General features: G+C 40.8%; 1 protein-coding gene across 4 annotated transcripts in view; it reads left to right on the top strand.

Moving 5' to 3' along the window:
• The window catches only part of BACH1 (BTB domain and CNC homolog 1), a 44,525-nt gene extending 21,438 nt beyond the window's left edge, over window positions 1-23,087 (top strand). The window contains exons 2-6 of one of the 4 annotated variants that reach the window (XM_040484091.1): window positions 3,141-3,434; window positions 4,941-6,290; window positions 7,964-8,170; window positions 15,980-16,057; window positions 19,230-19,334. In XM_040484091.1, coding sequence (XP_040340025.1) covers window positions 3,201-3,434; window positions 4,941-6,290; window positions 7,964-8,170; window positions 15,980-16,030 — 1,842 coding nt within the window. In that variant the 5' untranslated portion in view covers window positions 3,141-3,200 and the 3' untranslated portion in view covers window positions 16,031-16,057; window positions 19,230-19,334. Of the gene's footprint in view, window positions 1-3,140; window positions 3,435-4,940; window positions 6,291-7,963; window positions 8,171-9,130; window positions 10,930-15,979; window positions 16,058-19,229 lie in introns of those variants that run through there. The other 3 variants (XM_040484088.1, XM_040484089.1, XM_040484090.1) reach the window with 3 other exon arrangements.
• Window positions 23,088-26,439: the final 3,352 nt, after the last annotated feature.

The raw sequence follows: 26,439 nt of genomic DNA, 5'->3' as shown, positions 1-26,439 counted from the left end.
AATCCGCATCTCACGGCCAATCTGTAAGCTGGCTGTGAACTTAGGAAGTGATCTGTCACCCCACACGGCCTAAACAGGAGGGTTAAGCCAAGAATCAATTCTTCGTGGAATTTGAGGTGAGGAGTGAGGGTCACGCAGACACACACGTGGGCTGACGGCAGCTCCAGAGTGAAGGTATGGAACCTGTTTCTGCCGTAGTTTCCTTGGGAGCCAGAGAACATTTAGGTTGCAAGGCTGCAGTGTTAAACAGTCCAGAGTCCTCTTTTTGAAGTTCAAGTCCAGTTCATTTGCTCCTGGCTTTCTGGGAAAGCCCTTTTCCCTATTCTCACGCACAGTCTTTTAGTAATACCTGGCCTGGCTCCCCACAGGACCGCAGTGACTTTCTGTACTGTGTGTTTCAGCAGATACGAACTGGAGACAGATATGGAATAGTCAGGTGCTTGCTATGGATCCGCGTTCTTTATCTGATTGGTCTTTTGACCGTGGTCGAGATACTTCTCCCTGAGCCTCAGTTTCCTCATCTGTACGGTTGGGACGATACAGGAGCATCCATGTCAGAGGGCTGTGGTGAGGGGTAGATGAGGTAAACTGTGTCAGCACCTCAGCCCGGTGCCTGGTGCAGAATGAGAGCGTAACAAATACTTGCCGTTAGTTGTTAACTGTTTCTAGGACAGTTTCTCAAGAGACTTAAACATATTTATGAACAAAGTCTAATGGGAAGAAGCCAGCATAAAGACAGAGTTTGGACCTAAGTGAGAGAGGGTGTTAAGAGAAGGGACTGGATTCCAGAGAGGCAAGGATGGTATGAGGTCAAGGGCAGACTTTAAAGGGGTTGTTTTCAGCAGGAGAAGGGAGCCTGTGGAGGTGGGTGGGAGGGTAATATTTTCTGAGATTGTATCCCAGTTATAGTTGTCTGCTGGGAAAGACACTAACTGAAGAGAGAAGTGGCTACTTGGGAGGTTCTTGGGGACAACGGAACATTGGGGCACACAAAAGAATGGATAAGCCGTGCTAAGACCCTGAAATTGCACACCATTAATTTATAGTGACAACAGCCTACGTGTTTTTACAGTTTTGTCTGGCTGTGCTGTGTTCGGCAGAATGACGAGATGTAAAAGTAAGATTAGTCTAGTTTTAAGGGTTTGCAAGGCAGATGCCAGGAAAGAATAAAGAGGTTGGGGACTTAGGTGCAGGCATGTGGTGAGGCAAACTTGAGTCCAGCTTGGCTGGGGAAGTTGTACAGAGAAGGTGGAGTGGTCTGTAACACACACACACACACACACACACACACACACACACGGTGCATAGTTCCTTTGATAGTTCTTCCTTGCTATTCTTAACAGTAATTCCCTTGTGTTGATAACTGAAATATTAAGACCAATTGCTAAAGGGAATATACTACTCTTTCAAATGGGCACAACCCAAAAGTCGAGTTAGTTCTAGTACGTAATTTTGAAGTTGCCATGATTTTATGTGGTATGCCAAATCAGTAAATGACAGGTTGTGATCCTTAACCTTGGGTAGAGTTTAACCACATAATGGGACATTTCATTTTCATGGACTACTTCTGAGGAACTTCCCATTTTAGCTAAATTGAGACACATAAGTAGACACATAAGTAGATAGACATAAGTAGAATAGAATTTATAGATGGCATTTCATGTGTTTGTGACTAGAACAGCCTGTCTCCGAGGCAGAAGTCACCTGTGATCTGGGCCTGGTGTGTCTGACCTTTGGTAGTTCTCATTTGTCCTTTTGTTTTTGTTTGTGGAGTAGAGCGAATCTGGAAACAATAATGTTTATTCAGTCACTGAACTTTTGAGGACCTTGTTGTCTCAGGCAGTGAGTGAGTTCAGAAGGACAAAAAGCGAACAACAGGGATGATATGATGCCTGTGAGGAGCTTCTCAGCCTGATCACGCCACAGTGGGGTCCACACACACACCTTGCGGGTACTCACCCCTGGCCACTGGTAGCTGGAAGAAAATACTAGAACTCTTCTAATCTGACTTTCAGTCTCTGTGTGTTTTATAACATGTAGTATATAAGAACAGTCGTACATGACTGAAATAGGTAGACATACGTCTGTTGTGGCTCTCCTTTTTTGCTTGTAATGTGTACATGATCGAAAATTGTTTGGCGGTTATTATATGTTGGTGTGTATTTTAAATATATATACATTTTTGATAACTTATGTTTGAACATTTGGGGAAAAGAGTTTCTATGTATGGTAAACCATGTTCTTAATGACGATGTAGTTGTACTTACTGCCCGTATTTTGTAGTGTAAAGTAGGACTTGTTATATAAAAAGGACTTGTTAAGATCTGGCTCGACAAATTTGTCTTTTTCTCAAGTCATTTTCTTCTTTATGTTGGAGGAACTTTACCTTATGTACCATGTGTCCCTTGTTACAAAGCACTAAAGGCTCCTACCAGCTGTCAAATGTTGGGGAACGGAGCATGGAGAAAGTGGAAGGCCACATGCCTGGTCCCGTCAGTCCCATCCCAAAGGGTGACCTCTGGTGAACTATACACACACACACGCCCATTGGCATCATAAAACAACAGGATTGGGATGCCACCCAGAAATTTCCTGGACCCAGTCTGTTTGCTCATTGTAGGTGTTTTCTCAATGTGAAATGTCTCACTTTCAGAGAGCTATGAAATCCTTTGTTCAAAGAGTTCTTCCCTCCCTCATCCTGAGAACCCTTTTTCCTAAAATTAGAAAAACTAACTAAAAACTGCCGTGAAGAACCTATTTTAAATGCAATAAATTGAATAAATGTATCTAGGTTCTCTAGAGACTTTTGTTTTCATTTTTATTTTTGTGATGGCTTTTTTAATTTATATTTGACACTGTCATTAAAAGAAATATTTTTAGGGGCTCCTGGGTGGCCCAGTCAGTTAAGCATCCTACTCTTGATTTCGGCTCAGGTCATGATTTCACGGTTCGCGAGTTTGAGCCCCATTTCAGACTCTGCACTGACCATGTGGGGCCTGCTTGGGATTCTCTCTCCCTCTCTCTCTGCCCTCTGCCCCCACTCTCTCAAAACAAAACAAAACAAAAAAAACACAATAAAACTTAAAAAAATATTTTTAACAAGATTTTATTTAAGTGAGGTCTTACATGTGTTTCTGCAGGTTTGATGACGACGAGAAGCATGCTTTCACTGGCCTTCCCGACCCCATTTGTTATGCAGAATGTCTCTGAGTGAGAACGCGGTGTTTGCCTATGAATCTTCGGTGCACAGCACCAACGTCCTGCTTGGCCTCAACGACCAGCGGAAGAAGGATGTGCTGTGCGACGTCACCGTCCTCGTGGAGGGCCAGCGCTACCGGGCCCACCGGTCTGTGCTGGCGGCATGCAGCAGCTACTTCCACTCGAGAATCGTCGGCCAGGCCGATGCAGAGCTTAGCATCACTCTGCCAGAAGAGGTGGGAGAGAGGGCCATGCTTCTGGAGGCTACCCTGGTTTTCATTGAATTGAACCTAATTAAATCTCTTTCCGTAGACCTTATTTTTACCTTTACCTTTATAAAAGGTAACGTGATAAAGTTAAAAATAGAACAGTCTCCCTTCTTGTCCTGGGGAGCTCATTTCTGTAACTTTTTTCCTAGAAATTATGATGACATGTCATACATAGAATTGTTAGTTTTGGGTGTCAGTTAACAATATTTATTGAGCAGTTGAATAACTTGACCCACTGTTATGTGACTTTTTGAGAAAATGACCAAAGCAGGGAGGGCACAGCCAACGGGTTGGGCATTGGGAGAGGTCATGCTCCGAGTGGCCACGCTGTGTCCTTTTGGACCTTTTCCTGTGATGAGAAACTGAGTGGGTTTAGGGTTCGAGAAATCATCCATCTTAATAAGACAGGGCCTCATGGAAAGTAGGAAAACACCCCATAAGTGTTCTCTTTCCTCTTTTTTCTTTCTTGAGACTGTGCATTGGTAGAAAAAAATTGATTTGGTCTCACAATAATAGAGCCTGCTTTTACCTGTCTCTTTCCCACCAACCTGTTGCAGGGCTCAGGCATCTAAACATTTCTGTCCTTGTTATATCCTGACTCCAAGAGCCCTTTCACAGGACCGAGAGGTGCTGGTTACACTGAACTCTTATTAGAATTGTTTGCTTTTTTTTTTTTTTTTAATTTATTCATTTTGAGAGAGAGAGAACCAGCGGGGGAGGAGCAGAGAGAGAGGAGGACAGAGGATCTGAAGTGGGCTCCACACTGACAGCAGCTAGCCTGATGTGGGACTTGAACTCATGAACCATGAGATCGTGACCTGAGCCTAGATTGGACGCTTAAGTGAGACACCCAGGTGCCCCTAGAATAGCTGGCTTTTAGGTAGTTAGTAACTGCAGCTAGAAGAGCGTGGAGCCTTTAAAGTTAAGAGGCGTTTGTAGAAAGTATGTAGAGCTTGTTTATGGCAGGTCGGTGTGGGCTGCTCTGTGACGGGTACTAAGTCTACAGTTTAGCTTATCCCAGCATCCATACTTCCATGAACTTTTATCAACAGTTTGGAGCATCAACAGCTTGTCAGTTCTGTGGCAGAGGTCAGCACGAATAACACAATGCCAATGAAATGATAACGGCCAACTATGGGTTAGCATTGGTTTTAAAAATTAGCAACACATCCCATAATGGCAGTGTTTGATGTCTTCACCTCATGTGAGTCAGACCATAATTCATGTGTCATTAAGCGTGAAATCTATGAAGTGGAGGGTGCAGGTCCAACGAATGAGGTGTGATAGGCATGCTTTTCCAGACTCCTAATTAGCGTTACATTTTCTAGAAGGATGTTTTTACTTACCAAATTAAAATGCCCATTTTATAATGATCACAAGTAAGTTCTTCATGTCTCTATTCCCCTTCTACTTTTATTTATCCACTAGACCACTTTCAAGTGATGCATTTGTTTTTATTTTGTATGTTAACAGGTGACAGTTAAAGGATTTGAACCTTTAATTCAGTTTGCCTACACTGCCAAACTGATTTTAAGTAAGGACAATGTGGATGAAGTGTGCAAGTGTGTGGAATTTTTAGGTGTACGTGATATTGAGGAATCCTGCTTTCAGTTTCTCAAATTTAAGTTTTTGGACTCCACTGCAGACCAGCAAGAATGCCTAAGAAAAAAATGCATCCCATCACACTGTCAGAAAGCAGACCTTAAGTTTTCACTGTTGGACCAGAAGGATTTAGAAATTGATGATGTGGAGGAATTTTTGGAAAATAAAAATGTCCAGACTCCTCAATGGAAACTGCATAGGTATCAAGGAAATGCAAAAGTATCATCTCCTCTCCAGGATAGTGCCAGTCAAACCTGTGAATCCATGTGCTTAGAAAAGGATGCTGCTCTGGCTTTGCCATCTCTATGTCCCAAATACAGAAAATTCCAGAAAGCATTTGGAACTGACAGAGTCCGTAGTGCGGAATCCAGTGTCAAAGATGTTCATGCTTCTGCCCAGCCAAATGAGACTCCTGAAAATGAATGTCTGGGAGGAATCCAGGACTGTGCAGATCTGCAGGTGATTTTAAAATGTGAAGAAGGTAAATTAGCAATGGAACATGAAGAAACCAAGAAGAAAGATCCTGCTCCTCAGTGCCCATCAGAAAAGCCAGAAATGACTCCTTTCCCCCACAATTCTTCTGCAGCCCCTCACGGGCTCTATTCTCTGTCTCTTTTACACACCTACGACCAATACGGTGACGGTGACGTGAGTTTTGCTGGAATGCAAAACACAGCAGTGTTAACAGAAAAGCCTTTGTCAGGTACAGATGTTCGGGAAGAGAAAACGTTTGGTGAAAGTCAGGATTTACATTTGAAGTCTGACTCTGGCCCCAGGGAAGATGGTAGCCTTGCCTCCAGCGATCGGAGTAGTGTGGAACGGGAAGTGGCAGAACACCTAGCAAAAGGCTTCTGGAGTGACATTTGCAGCACGGACTCTCCTTGCCAGATGCAGTTATCACCTGAGGTGGCCAAAGATGGTTCAGAACAGATCTACTCCCAGAAACGGTCTGAGTGTCCCTGGTTAGGTATCAGGATCAGCGAGAGCCCGGAACCGGGTCAGAGGACTTTTACAACGTTAAGTTCTGTCAACTGCCCTTTTATAAGTACTCTGAGTACCGAAGGCTGTTCTAGCAGCTTGGAAATTGGAAACGATGAGTATGTTTCCGAACCCCAGCAGGAACCTTGCCCATATGCTTGCGTGATTAGCCTGGGAGATGACTCTGAGACGGATACTGAAGGTGACAGCGAACCCTGTTCGGCCAGAGAGCAAGAATGTGAGGTGAGGGGAAAACGTGTGTGTTGCTGAGTCCTTGTTTGACCACTTAATCGGGATTTACTCTGGGTCGGCTCCTGTCGCACCTTTAGAGATGATATTCGCAGGCTCAGGGAGGGAGGGAGGGGGAAATCCGGAGACTGTTCTAAAACTGTGTGATCAGTACCAAAAGAGTGTGATGGAGTTTGAAGGACTTCTGTGTTCATATGTTTCAAGCGGGTGTATTTATTTTTGTCATGGAGTGTATTCACACATTGGCTGTTTAAATCAAATGCCCTGTCCCAAAAGGTAAAAAAAAAAAAAAAAAAAAGAATCTGTGATCGTTCCATGATGACTCCTGGAAAAATGCAACATACGCTCCAATCTTAGTCATTGCTGCAGGATCTCTGGATTTGGGACTAGTTACTTGGCAATGATTTAGCAGTGACTAGGTATAGGAATGTGGGAGAGTTTTCTTTGCCCTAGTTTTTCATAGCCGTTAATTTTTTTCTTAGTTTCCCTTAGCCATTTCAGCCATTAATTTAATGTCTTAATAATTTGGCATGAGTTAGCTGGTATTGGATTAACCTTACCAAGCTCGATCTGTGTACTTTGTGTACAGATGTTTGTTTGTATTTGATAGAAGGTTTTTTGTAAAACATTACCATAATTCCAGTGATAATAAAGCCTTGTTGGTTCTCTATCATTTTCTTTGGTTTTCTAGCTGTTGGATGACATGGGTTTGAAAGAGTGACAGGTTTTCTTTCCTCCTTAGCTTTGGAAGGAGATTATTGGTGATTTAATTTAAGAAGTAATATATGTGCATGAGTTACATCTACAGATTTTTATATGACATTTATAAATCCATATAATGGATTTTAATTTTAATTTAATGGAACTGTGAAAAGAATGTTAAAAATAAAACTGTTAAGAAATTGTAAGACATTTTGTGTAACTAATTTCTGTACGTTTGAAAGATTAAGTAGGTTGCCAGAGAAACTGATCAGTGTTTTTTATGAATAATTAATATAATTAAGTTGTCCCACAATTTTGTCATTAAAAAAAATTACCCTAAATTTTTCCAAATTTAAGTATGTTGAAGATGACATTAAAATATTCATTAGGTTTTTCTAACCATTTCTATACTGACAAGTGAAAAAGTGAAACATGTAGATTTTTAAGTTGAGTTATGTGACACTACTATTTCTTGACAGAAAAATTAATTTTCTAAAATGCTCGAGAAATTACTAGGTAGTTATACCAGTGTTAGATCAGTATCAATCAAAGTATAAAATAGATTTTTTTTTTGTTTGGTTAAACACATTAAAAACACTTTAGAAAGAGGCTTAAAGATATGTGTGTTAATTAACATGTCTGAGTAAAACAAGTTCTGTTTTTTAATTTTAAATATATGAATATTTGTGTTCATATTTTTTATTTTGCTAAAAAAATCTGTTTCTCAATGTACTTGTCTTCTGAACCCTCTAAAATAGGCTAGAAATATCAAATTATCAGTCTTTATTATAAGGGATTATATAGAAACTGGGAATAGAAGTCTGCTTTTTTTTTTTTTTTTTTTTTTTTTTTTTAAAGTCTAAATGAAGTTCTCTGGAAAATATAGATGTAGACCTTCCTCTTCCATGATGGGAGTCTAACTACATTACTCAGCAGCAATTACTAATGTTTATTTTACATTCTAGGTAAAACTGCCTTTTAATGCACAACGAATAATCTCACTCTCCCGAAATGATTTTCAATCCTTGTTGAAAATGCACAAGCTGACCCCGGAACAACTGGACTGCATCCATGACATTCGAAGGAGAAGTAAAAACAGAATTGCTGCGCAGCGCTGTCGCAAGAGAAAACTGGACTGTATACAGAATCTGGAATCAGAAATTGAGAAGCTGGTAAGTTTGCAGGTTTCTTGTTACTCAAATTCCACCGCATCCCTTCAGTTACTCTTTTTTTTTTTTTTTTTTTGTAGAGGAAATAGCAGTTTCAATTCCTGAGTCAGATACGATGCTCAATTACATGTTAATTTCAAAATTCACCAATTACCATCTTAAGAAAATAAGTTACATGATGTTTTTCGAAAGCTTGGGAGACGAAAAGAGTTTTCATAGACTCTTATGCTTATGCTAGTATTCTGCATCTTTAGTGTGATATGCTATAATATGTACACTGAGAATTATTTTTGGGTGTGTGTGTGTGTGTGTGTTTTAACTGTCTACCTAATTCTTAGTGGTTGAGTAGAGATTGAAGAAACTCTGAAACACTTTAGTCTCTTTTAAGTATCTATAAAAGCTAATGTTACAATTGTTCATTTAAATTGACGGTAGACTTAAATAACTTGTTTTGATCGATACTGGAACCAATAAACGAACTTGGATCTTTCGTCCAAGAGAAAGAACTCATTTGCTGATATGAATAGAAAATTCAAGATTTATTGAGACTCTAGAGGGAGAGGAATGCTTACGTTGTTGAATCTTGTTATTTATTCCAGCATCAAAACGCAAATTAATTGAAAAATGGATTAATTTGCACCCAGGTTTCTCTGTTCCCCTAGTGGTTGGTGGAAGAAAGCATTGTATGAAAGAGACAACTATGGGAGTGCAGCTGTAGAGACAGCAGGGAACCAGCACTGAGAAATAGCAAAAACATTCTTGGAATATTTAGTTTGGAGTCTTTGTTAATTATTGGTGGAAGTTTGAAATTGTGATTGTAGCAAGTTCTCAAGCACAAACATTCTAGCTATGAACAGCAATCAATCAGCAACATTTTAGAAAAAAGAACCTGTCTGGGGAAATGCATTCTTATTTTGTGCTGTACTGGGTTGTTATGACAGTGTTGTGTTTTCCTCCATTCAGTTCATCTTTGCCCTCATCAGAAAAAAAGAAAAGAATAAAAAACCAGTCTGTGCCTTTATATACAGAAAAATGGAAAAATAAAAATTTATTATTCATCTATTGTGGTCAGTACCCTATTTACCTGTTGTATTAATTTGGACACTGGCTGTAAGAAATAGAAACCATCTGAAGCATGAATGAATGAATAAAGGAATGAATTTGTTGTGAGGATACAGGTGTCTCATTTAGAAGCCCAAGAGTGAAGCAGGCATCGTAAACAGTATAGAATAAGAAAGTGGAAAACTGCCACCAGAAACCCAGAGAATCTTCTCTGTCACCCCGTCTTCATGCACCTGCTCACTCTGCACTGTGATGCTAGATGCGGATGGGAAGGGTAGCTGCAGTGTGGCTTCTGAATAGTCTCTCTCTCTTCCAGGATCTAGTCCGATGGACACTACAGTTTTAGTTCTAAATTCCCAAGGAGGTGAGCATCTAATTGGCTTACTTCAGCTCAGGTGTCCTTTTCTGTGACAAGAGAGAAGGGACAGATAGTTACAGCCCAGCTGCCAGGAGCCCACCTCTGGGCAGGCAGAGCACATCGCCTGCCAGGGATCTGCTCATCCAGATGTGCACCAGGCTGACTGAGCTCAGCTCAGTCTCTTTCCACTTCCCAGTATCTCCAGAGAAAACATGCTAGCTTTTTCTTCTTTTCCTTTTTCTTTTTTCTTTTTTGCAGAGTGTCTTGCGTTATGTTTTAGCTTCCTTGAACTCACTGTCCTGTCCTTCCTACTACTCTCCGTTCTAGTGATTTTTACAGGCACACTCTAGCTGCAAAGTGTAAGGGGCACTTGTAAAGTTCAGACCTGCCACAGATGTCTCTCTCAGGTGAAAATAAGCAGAGAATGTGTTACTTCTTAGCTAACAGGAATAAGAAAGCTGCCCCTTTTCCTAGATGTAAAAGAGTTTGAGCCTTAAGTTATTTTATTACATTAAGAAATTTACTTGGAATTTAGACCCTGGTTATCGGGTGATGTTTTGGGTCTTGTTGCCTTTTGTAAAGAGAGAAGGACCAACAGTAGAGTGGAGAATATGGAGGAGTGCGACAGATTTGTATTTTTTAAATTGAGAGGGTACTTTCTGGAAACATGGTCAGTAGACAAGCAGTATTTCCCAGTATTTGTATTCTGGGTGGTATTTTAGTGAACCTACTTAAGGGAAATTACTTGTTTCGTAGTGAAACAGCCATGGTGATGTAGCCAATAACTGGTTAGGTTAACATATAAATGAATTCACAGTATATGTTGCCCTGATCTGGTGATTAGGTGAAGGGCCCATATTTTAGTAAACTTTAGTCTGTGGCTATTGGCTGCAAACTTTTTGCAGTTTGTCGTAAGAGTAATAGCATAATAGACTGGATGGAAAAACACATGAAGAACAGTGTTTTGATCACGGTAAGAATAGTGATTCTAAAATGTCTTCACGGTAGATTTGTAGAATAATTATCATGTATAAAGGACACTTTAATAGTCTCAATGCGCTATGAAAGACAATGGGTGATGTTAGTTCAAATTCAATAAATAAATGAGTTGTATTTTTCAACAAGAAGTCCTGTCAGAATCTAATAGAACCTTTGAAGAAAAAGAAAGAGGTGTATTTATTTGGTGGGTAAATTGATGGTAATTACTTTTAACATTTATGGTGTATTAGAGGTTAGGCATTGATTTGTCATTGCATTTACTATAAGGACTTTGAATATGAATAATTTATAGACCAATAACATGACTTTTTTTTTTAACCAGTAAAGTTCAAGAATCATTCAATTTTTGTTATGTTTGGCTTACAAAGCTCTTGTCTTTAAGGATTCTTTACAAGGTCCATGTTTCTTCTTGAACATTTCTTGAGAAATTAAGAACTAGTATGTTTCTAATATTTTTGCCTCAAGGAAAGGTAACCCTGAAATGAAGGGAACTTAGCTTTTTTTAAAAATTTAATTTAATTTAATTTCAACTAATTAATTTATTTACGAGAGAGCACAAGTGGGAGAAAGGGTCAGAGGGAGAGAGGGCAAGAATCTCAAGCAGGCTCTCTGCTTAGTGTGGAACCTCATGTGGGGCTGGATCTCACGACTCTGGGATCGTGACCTGAGTTGAAATCAAGAGTCAGACACTCAAATTGACTGAGCCACCCAGGCACTCCGGGAATTTAGCTTTTTAAAGAAAAAAAATTACCAAAGTGTATTTCTCTTAGATGTTATCCAATATTTATTGGTATCAACGTATAAGTGATCAGAAATCAGAATATTCACAAAAGCACTTGGATTCAGACTTGAGGTATATAGACATCATTTTGTTTCATTGCTTTTATCTATTGTGATGGTATAGGAGTACAAAGACCTCATCTGTCCTTAGTATTTTACATCTTGTGGTGAAGATTGTATTATTTTATTGAAAATAAACTTGTTTTGGGGCGCCTGGGTGCATGGTTCAGTCAGTACTCTTGATCTTGGCTTGGGTCCTGATCTCACGGTTCATGAGTTTGAGCCCTGTGTTGGGTTCTATGCTGACAGCAGATTCTCTGATTCAGCAGATTCTCTGGGATTCTCTGTCTCCCTCTCTCTCTCTGCCCCTCCTCTTCTCTCTCTCTCTGTCTCTCTCTCAAAAATAAATAAATATTAAAAAGATAAACCTGTTCTAGCCACGTGCTGCTGGCTGCTCTGAGCACACGCACACTGCCATCTCCAAACACACCCAGTGAGCCCTTCTGGAACTTGCCCATTGCCACTCTGTGATATCCTTGAGCAGCACACCTTGAAATGTGGTCTGTGGGCAGTTGGCATCAGAGTTATCTGGGAGTGTCCCTTTGAAAATACACGTTCCTAAAAAATACTAGAAAAACTAAAAAAAAAAAAACAAACACATTCCTTAATCCTACCCTACACCTGTGGGAGGGTCCCAGAAGCATGTGTTTCATAAATATTTCCAGGGTAAATCTTCATTCACATTAAAATTTGAGAGCCTGTTGCACTAGGGCACAGAGGTCAGATGGAGGCTTTGGAGTCAAACATCTGGAAATGGTCCCTGGCTACTTGGTAGCTTTGTGGCTTGGGGAAATTATTTTACCTCTAATACCCACCCACATTCCCTTATTGGTGATACGGAGATAAGGATAGTATCTCCCTCAGGACTGGTGCAAAGATCACATGCCATTATACTGCTCAGCACGTGCCCTGGGCCCAGTAAATATTAGTAGTTGTATTTTAAATTCCTCTTCTTTCTGTGAACATCTGCTGAGCATACTAAATGTTGTACGAGTTACCAGGAAATCAAAGATGACTGAGATACAGTCCTTGCCAATAAAATGCTTATATTCTCACAGGGAGAGATTTACGTGTTTTCATGTTTTCCTGAGATTCATCTTCCTCCCCTGCATTCTGAAAGCTTCAAGCTTTTAGAAGAGTTAAGAGTTCAATGAACAACCTCATGTTGACTCAACAATTATTTACATTTGTCACATCTGCTTTACTTCTCTGCTGGTCTTTCCAGCCACGTGTGTGTCCCTGCTCTCGTTGTTTGGTCTGTCCATCTTTGTCTCTTTCCTTGTCGGTCAGTTTTGGTCTCTTTCTAACCACAGTTGGTTGATCTCGGTCCCAGTGTCTTTTTTCAGTCAGTCTCTATTGCTCTGCTTTTATTTTCTGATTCATTTAAAAGCTACCACATTATGACATTTTACCCCTGAATACTAAAGCATGCATCTCCTAAAAATAGACATTCTTACATATATTTATCTCATATCTTTACCAATAGTTTCATCATACCCGAGAAAGTTAATAGATCCTCAGTATTATATATACTCCCTATTCAAATTACCCTAATAGTTTCCCAAATATATTTCACCTATATGCTTTTTTCCCTCTCCAAACTAGGGTCCTTTCATCACAGAACATTTGGTTGTGCCTTTTTAGTCTTTCAACCTGAGACCCCCACAACCCTTTTTAAAATCATGATAACTTTTTGAAGAGTCCAGGCCAGATTTCTCATAAAATGTCCTACTTTTAATGTTTACCTGTTTCCACTTGGTTTTTTTTTTTTTTTTTTTTTAATTTTTTTTTTTCAACGTTTATTTATTTTTGGGACAGAGAGAGACAGAGCATGAACGGGGGAGGGGCAGAGAGAGAGGGAGACACAGAATCGGAAACAGGCTCCAGGCTCTGAGCCATCAGCCCAGAGCCCGACGCGGGGCTCGAACTCACGGACCGCGAGATCGTGACCTGGCTGAAGTCGGACGCTTAACCGACTGCGCCACCCAGGCGCCCCTCCACTTGGTTTTGACTCACTCCTCCATTCTTTGTATTTCACACAAACTGAAAGTGTAAGTTGTTGAATTGAGATGAAACCTGAACTGGTGTTGTGTCCTTTATGGTATGCCACGTGGTAGAGGGCACACTGTGTCAGGTGCCCTACCTGAGCAGATGGGGATTGCCAGATCATTTTCGAGATTCTGTTTTTTGCCTCTGTAATTGCTCAGTAATCTGTGACGTGTTACTTAGGCACTTTAGGAATAGCCTCTTCCCCACGACTCCTACATGTTTTGTTTTCTAGCATATGTTGGCGGCCTTCACAATGGGTGTTGCAAAATAGTGACCTGATTCTGTTGTTCCACTTACACACATGCTTGTTACTCTTTTATTTGTATCCATTTGTTTGTTTGGTATTCCTCTTTTAAAGGGGACTTTTCTTCCCTCCTGTTTGCCTCCCTCCCGCCATGCCATGCCTTTAGTATCACTGTGGACTTAGGGATTGATTTTTTTCCTCATTTAATTTCTCACAACCATAATCGTCATTAGTCTTTTCGATGTTGGTATTTTTTCAAAGTTGGCCAGAGAGAGGCCCCTCAGGCTAGCTGCTGTGTCCTTTTGACATGACCCCATTAGTGCTTCTGTGCTGCCTAGAATAATCTGTCACAGGCTCACCCTGTACTTTGCTTGTCCCAAGATTTGGAATCATCTTTATCCAAAATTCTCTGGTTTCTTTTAGCATGCATGCTGCTGGTGTTAACTCCTTCTGGGCTCTTTGAGGGGACAGAGTGGGAAATGTATGTGTGTTTGTGTAACTCATGAGTGCATTCAGTATATACATCACCTTGGATAAATAAAAGTAAAAAAGTATAATGGAACTCATGAGCCAGGTAGATATTTTCAATCAAACTTCAGCAGTATAGAGCTCTTGTCTTTGCTTCTATGTGTGTTTTTTATCTCTTTACAGGGAAAATCTTAGCTCTCAGTTATAGTAATATATTTACTATTTGCTTTGTGTGAATATATATTTGTAATGTAATGATTGCTTGTATATAAGTATAAAGCAAACAGTAAATATGATATTAAAGTAATATGGGGCGCCTGGGTGGCGCAGTCGGTTGAGCGTCCGACTTCAGCCAGGTCACGATCTCGCGGTCCGTGAGTTCGAGCCCCACGTCGGGCTCTGGGCTGATGGCTCAGAGCCTGGAGCCTGTTTCCGATTCTGTGTCTGCCTCTCTCTCTGCCCCTCCCCCGTTCATGCTCTGTCTCTCTCTGTCCCAAAAAATAAATGTTGAAAAAAAAAATTAAATAGTAAATATAATTATATATGGTGATATAAAGCAAATAGTAAATATATTTATTATGGGTATAATAATTATGATTATGTTAAAATATGTAATCATATATATAATAGTTACAAAATTACAATGTCAGAACTACTAGTAACAAGAAACAGATTAAGTAAAATTTAAGATTCCTTTGCCTTTTTTTGTCCTTGAATATATTCCATAGTGGGGCACCTGGGTGGCTCAGTCGGTTAAGCTCAGTTAAGTCCAACTTCGATTCAGGTCATGATCTCATGGTTTGTGGGTTTGAGCCCCGCATCGGGCTCTGTGCTGACAGCTCAGAGCCTGGAGTCTGCTTTGGATTCTGGGTCTCCCTCTTTCTCTGACCCTCCCCTACTTGTGCTCTGTCTCTCTCTCTCTCTCTCAAAAAGTAAATAAACATTAAAAAAAACTTTAAAAATATATATTCTAGAGTATTGAAGTTTAAAGTTTAAAAGTTATTTGAAGTGATTTTTTTCTCTATGCTAGCAATTTGATATACAGTGAAATTAATGTTTCTGCATTTATTACTACGATTTACTCTTCACCTTTTTTGTGTAATTTCTGAATATATAAAACATTGATATGGCTCAAAAGTTAGAACTGTTTAGAGAAAGCTGTACTCCAGAAGCCTTGATCTCAGACTCTCCCTGTACCCTATTTGTAACTCTGCCCTTTGGGTAACTCTTTTCATTAGTCTCTAATTTTTTTCTTGTGTTTCTTTTCTGAAAACAGGTAGTATTTTATGTGTATTCTTCTGATCCTTGCTGCTACGTAAACAAATTCCATATGCGCTTTTCCGTATTTCACTCTTTTCACTTAAGAAGTGATTTCCAGGAAATATTTTTCTTAGTTCAAAGAGGCTGTCATTGCTTTCACAGCTCTGTATATTCAGCCGTGACTGCAGAACAGTGTCACGCCAGGTTCTTCTTGGTGGACATTTGGGACCTCGTGGTGGATAACTGTGCACGTTGTTTTTTCCTGCTGAAGGATGTGTCTCTTTAGGATGGGTCCCTGGAAGAGGGTAAATAGCTGTGTCACTTTGTTAGATATTAATGAATTCTGCTCTGCTGGGGTCATAGCATTTTGCCTTCCTCCCAGCTGTGTGGGTGTCTGCCCCCAGCCTCAGCAAGAAGTTTATTGTCCGCTTGGGTTCTTCACAGGCTGATAGGGAGAATTGGTATCTCGGGGTGGCTTTTGCTTTTGTTTCTCTTATGAGTGAAATTGAGCATTTGTATTCATATTTTTAAGGGCCACTTGCATAGTTCCCTGACCTGTGTGTTCAGAGATTTTACATCATAAGGAACCACTGATCACCATTTTCTAGTAGTGAGTACTCTTTGACCTAAAACATTGTCACTGTCAGCTAGCCCTTTGGGTGCCAAATTCTTTCACTCGTTACCTTTATTGGGTGAGTTCTATTTAAAATATTTTTAAGTTCTTCTATTTGAGTGAATGTTGTACACTAGCTGTTGAAAGTGTGGATTTGGATGTAAACTTGTCATAAAATGCAGAATGGTACTAGAACACCAATTTTATTTTTCTTATAAATCTGTGGTTAAAGCCACAGAACCTCAGACTTGTACTTTATACGATTGCACTCTAAGAAAATGAAAATACATTGTAGAGATAGGTAGCTGGATGCTGGTCGTATGTTTAGGAGGTGTCTTTAATTAAAGATGTCACGAAGTGATTAAGTCAAATTACTTTTATTTAATGATCAGTTATTTTTTAAAATATTTATTTATTTATTTAGAGAGTGGGGGAGGGGCAGAGAGTGAGGGAGAGAGAGAGAATCCCAAGCAGGCTCCGTGCCGTCAGTGCAGAGCCTGACAACAGGGCCTGAACTCACGAACCGTGAGATCATGACCTGAGCCGAAGACTCTTGATTGAGTCAGACACTTAACTGCCTGAGCCACCCAGCTGCCCCTTAATAATCAGTTATTAAACTGAATTCTACTGAAGTCAATTTGTGTTTTAAAATTAGAGTGGCCTGGAAGAATCAGCCGACTGCCTAGAAACTTACCTGTGTAGGAGTTAAAAGTGCAGAGGCACAGCTGGGGGCATTTAATTTATAGAACTAATCATGGTGGCGTTGCAGGGTTGTACCTGTTGGTTTTAGTTGTTATAAAGAAAGAAGCAAGACATCTTGTATGGGATGTACTTGAGGAGTATAGTTATGTGACCCTTTATTTAGTGGGGTGGAAGTCGGGAGAATGTTTAAGATTATTGGTGTTTATTTTATTTTTTTTATTAAAAAAAATTGTTTTTAACGTTTATTTTATTTTTGAGACAGGGAGAGACAGCATGAACGGGGGAGGGTCAGACAGAGAGGGAGACACAGAATCTAAAACAGGCTCCAGGCCCTGAACTGTCAGCACAGAGCCTGACACGGGGCTCGAACTCACGGACCGCGAGATCATGACCTGAGCTGAAGTTGGATGCTTAACCGACTGAGCCACCCAGGTGCCCCAAGATGATCGGTGTTTAAAGAGATAGAAGTTATAAAATATTTGTCATCTTCGTAGTATCTATAGATTAAGTGGCAGTTCTCATTTCTGGAAAAAAGTTGAGATTTTCATTAATTTGCTTAACCACGTTTAATTTAAAAGACCAGTCAGTAGTTAAAATTTCGTCTGTCACTATTTAGAAAGGAAACTCATCCCAACTTTGATAGAGGAGTCTATGGCTGAGTATTGTTGTGACTGAGGGAAAATACTTCTTATTTTCTTCTGGAAGCTTTGTTTACGTCCTCATTTGGATTGGCTTCTAGGAGGTCATAAAAAAAAGTGGGTGCCGATTCCAGTAAATGTGTTCCTTCTTGGATAGGTAGTAGTAAGCACAGGTCGTGCCCTCTAGGCACCTGCAGACTCATTTTACCAGAAGCCTACAACTGACAAAAGTTCTGTTACCAAAAGTATACTTTTCTTCTGTTACCAAGAACATTGGTCTTGGTTTTACTTATTTATTCATTTGTATATAAAAATGTATATATTTTTGACCTATACCTGTATTTTCAAAACAGAACAGTTGTATAAAGATCTGAACAAATTGGAGAATACTTGACAAGGTAAAATTTACTATAGGACTCTGTATTCACCACACATTTTTCTCAAAATAGTAGATGACCTTGAGATATTTAAACACCTAACTTTTCAGTAACTGGGTTCACATACAATTTTTTAAGAAAAACTTTTGTGTAAAACAGTAGCAGCACTTTTATATAAAGCAAATTTCCTTTTACCCTTTTAGCTGTTTTTGTTCCAGAAAAGAATCTATTTAAAGGATGGTCATTGTGCATTATCATTCTGAGACAACCTGCCTCAATGTTAGCTTGCAACCTCCTTCTCCAGAGCCTGTCAGTGGGCAGAAAGCCAAGAGAGTTGTCCTAAATTTCACGGGAGAAACCTGTGACCGTCTACCAACATTTATTTACTCTTTGTTTATAAATAGCTTGATTGTTTGGTTTCCTAGCTCATCCTAGGTAAGCAGCACTGCAGCGGTAGAATAGGAAGGATAAGGTGGGACAGTGATGGAAAAAGCCTTAGCAGCAGCAGCAGCAGCAAGGGTGACAGTGGACAGAAATGCAGGAACCAGGAAAAGTTTGAAAACATCCTGTGGCAGGCGTTCCTACAGGGATAAAACCTTTAAATAGTAATCATAACAGGAACAAAAATAATAAATAAGAGACACAAAGTTCATCCCCAAGTTCTTCACACCTTGGTAACTCAGTACACACTTAGTACACACTTAGTACACACACTTAGTAGCTTTCTGACTCTGGGCATATTAAGCTCTCAGTCCCATCTATAAAATGGGTGTAATATTACTTAAATCAACAGAGTCATGGTGTGAATGATGTGGTTGAGACTGCATATTTGAAAGCATTTAGCACAATATCTGGGACAAAGCAAATGCTCAACAAATGTTGGTCATGGTTAGAATCCTGCAGGGAGCGGAGCTGCTGTACTTGTGACCGGTGTACTCGTACCTTTTTTTGGTTGTTTTTCATCGCAAATGTATGGTCCACTTTCGTTTACAATCTGTAAATCCATAAAGCTCTGAAAACCTGGCAAGTTTGTCATAACTGTTTTGACCGGAGGGGAAAAAAAAAAAAAAAAAAAAAAACTTGACGCCAGACTGTTGTCAAGTCTTTCTTTCTCCTACTATGTGCGTTATTTGGTATTTTAATGTGTTTTATTTAGAAACGTAAAGATGTCTGACCATGGGGTACCGCCCCAGACCCTGCTGGAGGGAGTACATGTGCATCCGTATTGTCTTTCTAAAATCTGAAAAATTCTGAACCCCAAGATACATCAGGGTTTTGGATGAGGGATTATGGGCCTCTGGGTTATTTAAAAAATTTTTGAATTGAGTTGGAAGTAGAAATCCCTGGTGGTCTCATTTAATAAGACCCAGGAGATACGGATGTTTGGTTACTTCAGAAATGTCGACTGAGCTACTAAACACAAGTCCTTGTATTCTCTTTCCCATCTCACAGCAAAATGAAAAGGAGAGCTTGCTGAAAGAAAGAGATCACATTTTGTCAACTCTGGGTGAGACGAAGCAGAACCTAACAGGACTTTGCCAGCAAGTCTGTAAAGAAGCAGCTCTAAGTCAAGAACAAATACAGATACTCGCCAAGTACTCTGCTTCAGATTGCCCACTTTCATTTTTAATTTCCGAAAAAGAAAAAAGTACTCCTGATGGCGAACTTGCGTTACCATCGATTTTGAGTTTACCTGAGGGGCCCCCCGTGGCACTCCCTGCCGGGGAGCCAAACCCTCGCCATCCCCATCCCGGCCCTTGCCCGAAGGGCGGGGGGTCTGCGGGCTGTGCCCCCGGCGAGTCCCGGCTTCCTGCTGCCCCCGAGCAGGCCGGGCCTTCGGAACCGTGCCGGCAGGGGGGCGGCATCTCCGACTTCTGCCAGCAGATGACTGATAAATGTACTACTGATGCGTAAACTCGCACTCACTTCCGGCACACCGTCTCGTTTTCCGCTGCAGTTTTGACGTCTTAAGAGCAAAATACAGCCTCTGACTCTTAACAGTATTGGTTATTGGCCCCCGCTGGCTTTGCTGTTAAGGGAATTCCTCTGAAGGCAACCCTGACTTTCCCCTGATTTCCACGAGATGCACAAATTACATGCCTCCCGGATCCTGAAAACTCACATGTGAAACTGTCGTAAGGCTTTAAAAACTCCGTTTTAAAGAACAATCGCTATTGGTAGTAACTCTTCCCATTTGCAAAGTGAATTGGACAGTGAAAACTGCAGCGTGTCAAAAGTTTAACAGCTTGAAGCGTCTGCAGAGAGGTCCTGCTAAGGGAGTGGCCTGCACAAGTTTCAGAACCTGACCTTTCGCACGACGGCGGTTTAAAAGAAAATGCCTCCCCGAGTAAGGCCGGTAGAGCTCCGCCGTGTGTTGAAGTGGGATGTCAGCCGTCTGAAGACTTGTGCAGAATTGCAGGGTGAGGAAGACAGTGTCTCGCCCGAATCCTGGAGCTTTGCTCTTCTCCCACCGACGCCAGGGCTGGCTTGGCCTGCCCCGCGACTCCTCAGCTACGTAGGGAATACGCAGGACACAGAGGCACGTGGTCGGCCGGGCAGAGGCTTCTGCTCCTCCCTCCTCGGGGTCGACCTCAGAAATGCTGGCGGCATCAACAGTAGACAAGTGTCATTCTCCCCCCTTCCTTTCTTTCTCTGCAGTCTCTACCACATCTGGGTCCACCGTGATCTTTCTGGTTCCTGACATTCTTTTCCTTCTGGAAGAAGTACGACTTGGGACACAGGCATGAGGGGCCACGCCGGCAGCCCTGTCGTGGCCTCCCTGGACTCCCGGAGGGCTGCCCCAGACACCAGGCGCTCTGCCTTCCCGCCACGGGTCACGACCCCTGCAAGAAAAGCAGACCTCGTGGGGAAAGAAAACCGCTTACGTTTGTCAGGAGCGGCAGTTCATTTTTCATCCTATTTCTGAAGTCCTGTGGTTTACTTGTAAACAGCGTTATTGTAGAGGAAAACGTATCTACACACAGCCGTGCAGGTTTGTGAAATAGGACGCAGTTCAGTCTCGTTCCATTGTCGGTTTGGATCTGGAAACCAGACTTAATCTCTTTCCCTTCCCCGGATCTGGTGTATAAGGGCACACAAATCACTTTGACTTGGGCATTTCGTGATCAGTCTTTGTGTTCATTCAGTCCCGTTTTAAAATAAAGCTTTTATAGTCCCAGGACTTACCCCCCCAACATTTTGCAGTGGCTCTCAGCCATTCTGGTGTTTGAGAGTCCAGTAAACCTACAGAGTATGAACCTTCTCAACAGTGTTTTAAAAAAATTGCATATATTCACATTGGTAGAACCTAGTTTTAAAGGGTACACAGGAGTAATTTATCATGTTTGGATTGGAAAAGTACTTAATTTTACCAAGATCAGATACCTGAGAGAGAGGCTTAGCAACTGCATCCCAAGTCTGGTGAAGGGCCTGTGTAGCTAACGTGGGAGCCCAGCATCCACAGCAGCAAGTCTAGCAAGTAGACCTTAGTCGTGACAGCATATGGGGACCAGAGTTCATATTTCGGAGTAATTTATCAAATGTTACCCTTTCCGATGGGTGGGTGGGGGAGATATTGCTAGTATGTTTTCAGTGATTTGTATGTTATCTCTGTTATTGACTTAGTTGTAAGACAAAACTAGTTGGGCTTGTTTATTTTCTAGAAGCTTTTATAAGAGTACTTAAGAACTTGTCAGGGAGAATAATTCTATGATAGTGCATCCCATACTACAGAAGAATCGCGTGTGCATACCTATATATATATATATATATATATAGATAGATAGATAGATTGATAGGTAGATAGATAATATCCCCATGTAGCTAGCTCTTTGATACTTGTAATTTAAAATTTTAACTCCAAAATATAAAATAATATAAAAACTTTTCTGGTTTACAAAATGTAAAATCTTACACAAAACCAATGGAATCCTTGATTTCCTACCTCAGTGTCCACTCAACTGTCATATCAGTTTGTGTATGTGCAAATGTCACATAAACTTTTGCTTTAACTGCTACTGTAAATAACTGCTTTGAAAGGTTACTTAATATTTTATGATACATCCTAGTTGTCTCAGAACTTAAATATGATTTTTAAGACACTTGGTTTAGATTTCTCTCTACATATAAATAGTTTAGCATTAAGGGTTTATTTTGATGATATTCTGATTATTGGCCAAGTGTGATATTTTGTAAAATACAGCATTACTTTTAATAGCCAGCATGTAATACAAGTAACTACACTACCTCATACCTACATGATTTTCAAATTGTAATACAGAGGGACAGAGAGATAAAGGATTTTATCTTTGTTTTTCAGCCATAAGGTAGGGAAATTTTCTATATATTGCATAGCATTACACATTTATGCCTATTTTAACATTAACTTCTAAAGAAGTTTTTTTCTAAGAAAGTTTGTTATGATTTTTTTTTTTTTTTTTGGCTGCCGAAGACAAGTGACAGGATTATGTATATACAGTGTATATCTTTTCCTTCATGCAGAATTCTGGAAAGGTTTTTTTCAGTTTGTATATTGCATATTTACATGATCATTGTTCCTTATTTTATGAATTGGCCTTCTCAATGATTGGTGATTTTTAAAAAACTGTTATGTCTAACTCCATAAAATAATATTACCTTAAAATTGTTTTCGTTATTTGAATGCTACAACTATAGCAAATAATTTGTTGTTAAATTATTACATTCAAAACAAATATGGTTATAAATTAAACCTTGGTTCTCCATCTGTAAATTTTATAACCTAACGTAGCTTAATGCTTAACCAATTTTAAATAAGGAATTAAATATATTTGTTGCAGTAGACGATACAGGTTGCATGTGGACACTTTGCCACATTAACAACTTGGGGAAAAAAGTCAAACAAATAAATGGCAATGCTATATTGAATTCTCAGGTCAACTTTTTTCAGTTTTGAAACATCTATTTTGAATCTGTAAATATTTTAAGTGTTTTATTAGGCATGTAATAAACTATTCTTTGAAATCTATTGGGCAGATTGAAAATACAAAGCCATAATGGTAAAAGATGGCATACTGATGGTGAAATAAACAGAAATAATAACATCTATTGATTTTTTTTGTATCTTTCATAACATAATTTTCTAATAATGCAATAAAACCACTAAATTTATATATCCTGATCCTGTTAAGATTATGTTTCATTAAAAGGCAACTTTCATAGTATTTAATTTACATTCTTTCTAATGTGCTTATCCAAATGTAGCAAAACCATAAATGTTAGATATTGGTGATAAATTGACAGATAAATAAAATTATTTAAAATTGCTTCTAACTGAATAGAGTTGTACACTCCATATCTGTTTTCTCACCTCTCATGTGAATTTACTAATTTTAGTCTTTTGATCAAAATCAGTATGACTTATGAGAAAATCTCTCCTATTTTATCATGCCTGAAGAAAAATATTCCCATCACTCAGATGGTTAAGGAGGCACAGATTTTAGCCTTGCTACTGTTTTACTTAATCTCAGTCTTTGGATAGAGGTGTAGGGCTTTTTTTTGTAAATTTTTATTTTACGTTTTTATTTTATTTTTTTTGAGAGACACAGAGTGCGAGCAGGGGAGGGGCAAAGCGAGGGGAGACAGAATCCGAAGCAGGCTCCAGGCTCTGAGCTGTCAGCACAGAGCCCCACGCAGGGCTTGAACTCATGAGCCTTGAGATCATGACCTGAGCCGAAGCCGGATGCTCAACCGACTGAGCCACGCAGGCGCCCCCTGTAGGGCTTTTTATGTTTTCAAGACTTATCTACTGAGTCATGTCTACCAGATTCCATCCAACTTCCAACCAGACCTTGTAATCAAGCTTTGAGCAGCTGCTCAGAGCTACCGGCGATCCAGAGCATGGTCTGGACCATGTGAGAAAGAAACAGGTGGTAGGTGAAGTCCACACTGCCGATGGAGGCCGGGTTGTGGGACACAGCTTTATAGCTGCTTTGTCCAGTGAATTTACTACAAGCGAACTCTGAAGTGAGGCAGACTTGGCAATTTTTAGGCCTGAGAAAGCTACCTCTGAGGGATGGCTTCTTACTTACACCGACTTAAACTATCCAGTGCCAACTGTAGACAAGACAAGTGCACCCGAGGCTGGCCCCGCCACCATTTCCTCCCTGGGCCCCGATGCAGAATGGCATCTGGGGCAATGCATGTAGCGCCCGTGACGTTGGCCAGGCACTACTGGTGAAGAGCTGGAACCTGGCTAGCATTCTGTAGCGCATTGGGATCTAGCTGCCTTGAAAGAGCTGGAAAGCAGCACGTACTATTCTTCCCAGGTATGCCTGCAAGCTCTGTGAAGAGTCCTTTCCCCTGGAAATGCCCAGTGATGCCCGGAGGTTGCCCACTGGGCTGAGGGCCTGCTGCTGGTGTTAGGGCATCCACAGGCCTGCTGCGGGCAACTTCATTTAATTTATGCCACCTTGCTGCCGCTTTCTCGTGCTCCTTGTGGTCCACCAAAGGGGTCCTTCTTGGGGATGTTCCTGCCAGTTGAATTTAAGTTCACAGGTGGTAGATTCTAGAAAGTGGGCACTGACAGGCCTTGGGGGGGAACTGATACAAGGATTCTCTCCATCTGCTGTGCTTATCTCAGATATCACGGAGTGTGGACTACAGCCTTTGGGCATGCTGGGTACTGTGTCCTGGGAATAGAACTTTGAGATATCTGCTCCAATGGCTGGAGATTGGCTGGCTTTCAAAACAGGTGGCGCAAATGCGGTGATGGTCTTGTGTGTCTCATTATTAACTCTGAGTCATCAGAGTTAATAGACTCTTGGCATCGGGCCAGTACAACTTCTGAGTCCCTGAAGGAATGACACTGTCTGTGAGGAGTGACCCACGCCTCTGCTGAGGTTTTCATGCCTTTTCCTTAAGGGCTCACTCAGCCTTTGCAAAGGCCCCACGAGGGCAGTTGGGATTCCACAGAAAGTCACATTCTGTCAATAAAGCACCATAAGGTCCATGACCCTCCGGATTCAAAATACTCACAGGCTGGTCTAAAACCCCTCACCCAGGCCGCCACCTCAACTGTGAACACTCACCTGGCCCAATATAAGCCTCCACACGCCATCAAAAATTCCCTGGCCTCCACTATATATCATGGGTCCACACGTTCCAGATCACACGTATTTTACCACCCACATTCTATTCTGATTTTGATTTCTCTAACATTGCTGCCCACAGGTTTCCAGAGGAGCATTTCAATATTCTTTTCCTGAATTAGGGACAATGAGAGCAATGAAATGAGGAATGGTGGATGGAAAACCAAAATAAAGCCTCAATTTACTGATCAAGAATAGTTAGTTGAAGGAACAGCTTAGAGTGAGAGCCTAGAGGGAAGTCCAGCAGGAGGTAAGTTTGCCATGTTGTTTTGTTCCCTGCTATTAGCAGGAAGTAGCTCCCCCCACCCCTACAGCTCCTGGTTCCCAGGAGAGAGAGACTTTTCCCTGAGCAGCACTGGACGACCCACCTGCACCACCTCTGCTCATCAGCAGGAGGGTATGGGGGCAGAGGGCAACCACTGCTGTTCTGAGATGGGCATATCCCAAAAGGAAGAATGACCAGGCTGAGCAGATGACAACCAGTTATTCTTCCCCAACTGGTCACCCAGCTAGGTCACCACCTCTCCAGGGATGGAATGAGTAAAAAGGTTAAGATCCATCTCCCAGAAGCAGAAGGTTAGAGGAAGGGGGGTGGGGTGGGTGGGTAGGGCGGGGAAATCATGTAGAAGCAGTGAGTTTGGGGCCTTTGAAAGGTTTGCAAGAGAAGCAGCAAGAAACCCAAACAGAGAAGCCATCCCACTGAGTATCATGGACCCTCCACCCATCCCCCCTACCTTCCCTTCAGCCCCTGTGGGAACACAGATTCAAGTTTACAAAGTGTGACCTTGTGCTTAACCACAAACATTTTTTTTCTTCCCCTCACCTCTATTTTCTACCTTGTTCTTGAAGTATAAATGAAAAGATAATGGAGAAGATTTTAAGAATTGAGCACAGCACATTTCTTTTTCCTTTGAACACAGCCATCTTTTCAGCAGACATTGTCTTCCCCCTCCCCTCTGGGCTCATACTTCATCACTTGTCTAGAAAGCCAGCTGTTTTCCTAAACAGCCAATTTCCTTCTTTCAGGAGACTGCATCTAAAGGATTTTCTAGCTACCATCTTGATATGCAGGTGTCTGATGTGATATTAATCTCTTGCAAGGAGATCCCATTAATACTCAGAGTACTTATATTAAATTTAGAAGTATCTATCCACTATACTGTAATCTTTCTAAAGCAATACTTCTTTGCACACTTTAGAAACTTGCTGTCTTTTTGCTTTGGACTGTAAATCACAAATAGCTGTCCTTTGTAAAATAACTATACTTACGTTTGCTTGCTTTTGGTTGCATATAATTGATAACCTTCAGGGAATAGAACCACTACCGGTACCTTTGAAATAATTTTTTTTTCTGAAGAAAATATTTTTAAACGCCCTGTTTTGGCCTTCTTTGAGCTTCTTCTCTGGTTTTTAGAAGACCCCACCTACTCTGCTTGGCATCTGGCATTTGAGGGGTCTGTTGTGGAAAATCCAATCTGCCATAAAGTCTTCCATACTGTTCCTAGAACTCTGGGTATCTGCTCAAACAGCTGTCT

Source organism: Herpailurus yagouaroundi, unplaced genomic scaffold, assembly GCF_014898765.1.
Source record: "Herpailurus yagouaroundi ecotype Mexico unplaced genomic scaffold, PumYag 162, whole genome shotgun sequence".
Classification (NCBI taxonomy): Eukaryota; Metazoa; Chordata; class Mammalia; order Carnivora; family Felidae; genus Herpailurus; species Herpailurus yagouaroundi.
This window is presented reverse-complemented; position numbering and strand designations above follow the sequence as displayed.